The sequence below is a fragment of the Dipodomys ordii genome, unplaced genomic scaffold (assembly GCF_000151885.1).
Source record: "Dipodomys ordii isolate 6190 unplaced genomic scaffold, Dord_2.0 Scaffold22, whole genome shotgun sequence".
Classification (NCBI taxonomy): Eukaryota; Metazoa; Chordata; class Mammalia; order Rodentia; family Heteromyidae; genus Dipodomys; species Dipodomys ordii.
The window spans coordinates 1,262,509-1,269,309 of record NW_012267238.1 but is presented as its reverse complement, the minus strand read 5'-3'; the positions used below and the strand labels follow the sequence as shown (position 1 = coordinate 1,269,309).

Genomic DNA, 6,801 nt, shown 5'->3' with positions numbered 1-6,801 from the left:
ACGACTTCCTCCTGGAATCACTATGTTCTCCTGCAACACCAGCACTTCTGGTCACTCTACGTTCCTTCTCACTGGCTTCCCAGGCTTGGAAGCCTCTCAGCATTGGGTTTCCATTCCCATCAACCTCATCTGTGTGGTTTCCATCCTGGGTAATAGTATCATCCTCTTCCTGATACGCACAGAACCCGCCTTACACGAACCCATGTACCAATTCCTGTCCATGTTGGCAGCCTCTGATCTGGGCCTCTGTGCCTCCACCTTCCCAACCATGGTGAGACTCTTCTGGCTGGGTGCTCGAGAATTACCTTTTGATCTCTGTGCAGCACAGATGTTTTTCATCCACGCCTTCACCTACGTGGAATCGGGTGTGCTGCTGGCCATGGCCTTTGATCGCTTTATTGCCATCCGGGACCCCCTGCATTATGCCACAATCCTTCCCCACTCAGCAGTGGCAAAAGTGGGAGTTGCCATTCTGGTACGAGCTGTCCTACTCAACCTCCCTGGACCCATCCTCCTACGGCGCCTGCTCTTTCCCCAGATCAGTGCACTCTCTCACTGCTACTGCCTGCATTGTGACCTCGTGGGACTGGCCTGCTCAGACACCCGGACCAACAGCTTGGTTGGCCTGGTCTCCATTCTCCTCTCACTAGGCCTCGACTCCTCCCTCATCATCCTCTCCTATGCTCTTATTCTACGGACTGTGATGGGCATTGCCTCTCCTGGGGAACAGCTCAAGGCACTCAACACGTGTGTCTCACACCTCTGCATTGTTCTCATTTTTTATTTGCCTAAACTGGGGCTATCTGTGTTGCATCGAGTGGAGAAACACAACTACCCCGCTCTGGCTGTGCTCATGGCCAACCTGCACTTCTTGGTCCCACCCTTCATGAACCCGATTGTGTACTGCGTCAAGTCTAAGCAGATCCGCCAGGGCCTCCTAAAACGCTTCCAGCACAAGAGGGTTGATGCTTCTTAGAACCCCATAATGCCTGCCTTTACTTATCAGGCCAAGTAACTACTGTGGAGCTGGACACTCGGGAGTTCTGAGAGTCTCTTAAAAACTTTGCTATTAGTTTACCCGGATAAAGATGATTAGGATGCAATATACAGTGGCTCTTAGGTTTTAGTATCAGTAAAAGTAATCTGCATATACCTGAAGCTTCCATTCTTAATCTTTCTGCCAACTTGAGTGCTACCTACCCATGTAGACATCCAAGTTTAAAAAACTCATTCTGCAACGAGATGTACAAGTCGTTATGTCGATTTACAATTTTGGTGGGGGGGGGCAGGGAGGATTGAGTGGGGGGGGCCGGGGAGTATGGGAAGGGATGGGAAGGGGAAACAAAGGAGGAGCCTACAATGCTTGATAAGAAATGTACTCATTATCTTGCCCATGTAATTGTAACCCCCTCTGTACAGTATTTTCACAATAAAAAACCCAAAAAACTCATTCTGACCCAACTCTCTGAATGGCCATTTCCTTATCATAATTGGAAATGATTGCCTCACAGAGGTGTTGGGAAAGTTTAGTTTTATAATGTACACAATATACACTAAACAGCAGAGAATCCACCCATTTTTGGTGTGGCTACTCAATTAATACTTCCTTTTTTTCAATTCTAGAGCTTAACCTGGCTTAGATTGTTGTAAGCCTTTTCTGTGTTCAAAGAACTTAATTGAAGGGCTGAATCCTTGGCAAATGGTAACACAACTGATTAATTTTTCATTGAGTTCAATAGATAGGAACACATGTTGTAATTCATATCATTATTAACATCGTATAATTTTCATACAGTATCCTTGGGGTGGAAAGACATAATTTTATCTGTTTTAAATGCCTATGCCTGACAAAGCTGGGAAGATGAAATAGGACCATATATGTAGCATATCAAGAACTACAAGAAAATATAATAATGATATAACTGTTAATCTGAGATGTCCCCAGAGTCTCAAACATTTGATACAGTCACCTTGCATACTTCTCAGGCAACAACCTCCTCATACATAGATCAGATACCCTAATTTAATTATTCTTCATCAACATTCTAGGGAACCCCAAGAGAACTCTCCTGGCATTAAACACAACCCTACGAGTAAGTATCTCAACTCCAGACAGAACTTCACAATAAAATTCATTTGAATTCAAACCTACAGTTTAGAAGTATTTACACAAATGATAGCTAATTATTGCAGAGAATAGGAAGCTGGTTTGTCTCTTGCCTTGTTTTTATAGTGAAGAAAATTCCTGTGGGCTTGCTTTCTCCCCACTATACACACTCTTTCTGAAATGCCTTTCTGAAAAATACGCTCCTACTTTATCAAAGCATATAGAAGAATCTTTATGCGAACTCATGTTTATATTCCTTTTTATAATTCTATATCTTTATGTATAGGCATTTGTAAAGTATTTGTTACAGTATACTATCTTCTTGGTAGACTATGATTTATCACTAAGCAACATTTTTTTCCCCTCAACTTTATTCTAGATACCATTGATGTATATAAACTTAAAACACAGCTGAATGACAGTTTCCTGACAGGTTAGATTTTTTTCTTGTGATCAATTATATTTGAAATTAAAATTCTGGCTGATTAGATTCCATATTCCTTTTGATTAATTTTTGCTTTGCGTTATCTTCAAATAGCTGAGCAAAGGAGTTTCCATTTAACTGTTTTATATATACAATGCATCTTGATTAGAGATTAGAATCACTCCTTCCCTTTATCATTCCCTTCCCCTCACCTATTGTGTCTCCATATCAGTTCAGGTTCTCCATATCTAGTTCAGGTTCCATGTGTGCATGGAGTATTACAACTCTGTCTGTCTGTCTGTCTGTCTGTCTATCTATCTATCTATCTATCTGTCTGTCTATCTGTCTATCTATCCCTTTCCCCATTTGTCTTCCTTCTTCCTTTTAATTTTTGCTCACCCCCACCTCCAAGTCAAGACATGTTTCAGCTTAAGGGATTAGACCATGGAATCTCACTACTGCATGTATGTACTTTAGTCAGTTTAATCATGTGTATATGCTTATGGCTCTGTGTGTGTTTACCTAGTTGTTTGTATTTTAGCTCTAACATTTACATGTGAGAGAAAACGTGTACCCTTTGTCTCTCTGAGCCTGGCTTACTTCACTCCATGTGATTTTTCTGAGGTCCATCCATTTCCCTGTAAACAACAAGCTTGATCCAGCAATAAGGCTCACAAGAGGCAGAAGTCCACATTTAGCGCTAGATACCAAGATTTTGTCTTTTCAGAAAGCATTTTTTCTTTTTGTAAAGATATAGACCTCAGTTTGGACCTCTGAAATATGACACTTTTAGCAAGGATTTATTCTAGTACTAACATGGTTAAAATAGAGAAAAATTGCGAAGAGTAATAAACATTTCCTGTTTCTTATGCAGAAAATGGATATTAAAGACTCCTGGTTTTATTTTCATTTATTTTTTTCTTTTCTTTCTTTCTACCCTTCTTTCTTTCTTTCTTTCTTTTTTTTGTTGGTCATGGGGCCTGAACTCTGGGCCTGGGTGCTGTCCCTCAGCTCTTCAGCTCAAGGATAGCGTTCTACCACTTGAGCCATAGCACCACTTCTGGCTTTTTCTGCTTATGTGGTGCTGAGCACTCTACCACTGAGCCACCTTCCTCGCCTTGGTTTTAATTTTTTAAGATGCCTTTTTTTGGTAGTTGATTTCCTACGGTAGTTTCTTTTATCAATATCTTACTTTGATTTTAATCTATCTCATCCTCTTGGATCCTCTGGAGAAGATGTGAGCCTTATTAATCTAATTGAACACTCATACCCCAGGCAGCTGGGTAGGTTTATAAGGTTCACTTTAGTCTTTGATTTTAAATAGAGGCCACCATGCTAGTCATCCTTGTCCATCTTCAGTGTCACAAACTCATACACATGCAGGATGGTACCTCCAGATGGCGTAGTTTATTATAGCTGAGATGAGGAAGAAACAGATTTCTCTATCTTACTGTTTGGATCCTGCAGCCATTCATGGAAGAATAAGAATCTTAAGGGATCTCGAAGGCCAAATGTAATAAGAAACATATAATAAAATCAAATTCATTCCTCTATGATTAGTACTAGTAAAATTTTTAGTCCCTAACAGAGAAAGTTGGTATACAGATTAACTCAAAGGTAGAAATCTCAATTAATTTTTCAGTTTTGATCTTTTTGCAAGAATCCTATGTTTCTGCTGATTTAAAACTCATAAGAATTTTACTCAATAAAATGATATATATATATATGTATATATTATGTTGTTATTTTCTGTGTTCATACCAATCTGACTTTTGGTTCTTCAACATAATTAAGAAGGATTTTGTCAATATTTTAAGGAATTCTACACTCCCAGTTCCATTCATTGTCTTGGCTTCAGCATTTGACAGAATTGGTCAGTAGCTTCACCCTGTGAGACTTTCTTTACTTTTCCCTAAGACACCATACTTTCTTGCTTTATGCCACTATCTCTCTCAGACATTTTACCTTTTGCTTCACTGTAAAAATTTAGGTTGTATTAACTTGGATCCATACACCTCTAGCTATGAGGGCTGTCTGGCCAGTCAGAGGACCCTAGGACCACCTACTTGTACTACTCTTGGGGTTGTAGAGTCAAGTGGTTCCTCTTGCTGTTGCTATGTCTGCCCAGGACTCCAGGGCCTGCTGCAGCCTCTGTTCCTTGTGTCTTACATTGTTTCCCATTCATCCTAACATCATTGTGCCTCATGTCTCTGTAGGCATTATATCCATTTATATTATCTCAGCTGTTGTAATAGAATACTGTAGACTCAATGACATAAATAACTGGTTCTGGAGGATGGAAATCCTAAGTGTAAGGGCCTCCAAATAGTTGGGATCTGGTGAGGACTCTGTCTTGCAAAGGTCACCTTTCTACTGTGTCCTCAGAAGGAGGAATGCACAAATGCACACACACACACACACACACACACACACACACACGCAGACGAGACACCACATCATATCACACTTTGGGGTTTCTACTTTAAGGACAGTTATTTCATCATGAATTTCTACTATATAACTTCATCTTCTCCCCAACTATTTTAGTAATGTCTCCCAATAAAGTTGAATTGGGGGTTAGGGCTTCAACATGGGGATCTCTCTGTCTCTGTCTCTGTTTCTCTGTCTCTCTGTCTCTGTCTCTCTGTCTCTCTCTGTCTCTGTTTCTCTCTCTCTGTCTCTGTCTTTCTGTGACTCAAACATTCAATTGCTAATGATACCCTTCAACTCTATGATATTTCCTTGTTACTTCTGAAGAATAAAATGGCACTTGCTTGGTTGCTGACACATCTGTAACCTGTAAGTGTAAGATAATTAATTTATTATAGGCCTGGCCTTTAGTCAACAGAAGAAAAGGAGCAATCAGATATATTAGGTTTGCATCATAATACAATAGTTCCACAGAGCCTTTTGGAAAGCATCTTGCATACTGAATTATCAGTTTATAGCTAAGTTGGTAAGTTAGGATGTGGTAAAGGTGGAAAGAGAGGTGAGAGTACTTGATTAGCACGAGGACATGGCAACTTTAAGGGTTATAGTAGGTTGGCTGATTCTGAGGGCATCTGGACCTTGTAGAGAAAAAATAATGGGCTTCATATTCATTACTGAAACAAACTTAAGCCATGACCCAACATGTAGAAATCATCATTGGAAACTTCAAAGGAGAAGCTAGTTTCGTTTCCTACAGCTAACACATAGACTGCCGAAATTCAGACCCAGAATATGACTTTAAAAGTATTAGGAGGGGCTGGGAAGGTGGCTCAGTGGTAGAGCACTTGCCTTGCATGCTCGAGGCCCTGGGTTCGATTCCTCATCACCACATAAGAAAAAAAGCCGGAAGTGGTGCTGTGGCTCAAGTGGTAGAGCGCTAGCTTTGAGCTGAAGAGCTGAAGGACAGCACCCAGGCCCCACTACCGGACCCACAAAAAAAACAAAACAAAAGAAAACAAACGTATTAGGAATATAAAGACTGAATGTAAAGCTTTAGTCGGTCACCTGTATCCAATTTCCTGGTAGTAACTAAGAATGAGACTTTAGAAGCTGGAAATGAGACACTGGATACATCAGCCTGAAATGACTGGATCCTCTACTTTTTCTGAAAATTGGGCTTGCAGACGCATAAGCTTCCCTCTGCCAAAAGAGAACCAAATTCCTTATGCCAAAAGAGAATTATGAAATGGTCTTGCAGGAAGCAGTTTGTCTTGTAAGAAGTTTCCTGTTCTCCTCAAGATCCACTTTCTCACTTGGCATTGCTTCTGGACCAATGATCTGTTTTCCCCTTATGGAGCTAGAGAAGAACAAACGAAAGAGATGAAAGAAAAAAAATAATAGTAGAAGTCAGTGGAAGAAAAACAATAAATACAGCAGAAAATTAAGAAGGTGACAATCTGGTTAATTAAAAAAATAACAATATGGGTATACCTCCTTCTCTCAACAGTAGGATAGAACATAATAAAGCACACACAATCCATGTCAGAAATAAAAGTGTTGACAAGGCCTACAGAACAGAAGGATACAGGGGTATTATGAACCATTTCACACTTATATTCATTGGTGTATTGCTTTGGCAATTGTATTGTTTTAGAGAATAGAGAAAATTGGAATATTTCAAAAGCAGAAAATGAGAATAGACTTATATTAATTAAAAACTGAATGGGAGCCAGGCCCTAGTGGCTCATGCTTGTAATCTTAGCCATTCATGAGGTTGAGATTTGGGGATTGTTGTTCCAAGCCAGCAGGGGCAGGAAAGGTCACGAGATTCTTGTCTTCA

At 40.2% G+C, this 6,801-nt stretch overlaps 1 protein-coding gene across 1 annotated transcript; it reads left to right on the top strand.

The window, feature by feature from the left end:
- Nucleotides 1-976, top strand: LOC105983923 (olfactory receptor 51L1-like). The gene has a single exon (XM_013013954.1). It carries the CDS (start codon nt 23-25, stop codon nt 974-976), a length of 954 nt encoding a protein of 317 aa, XP_012869408.1. The 5' UTR covers nt 1-22.
- The last annotated feature ends 5,825 nt before the right edge of the window (nt 977-6,801 follow it).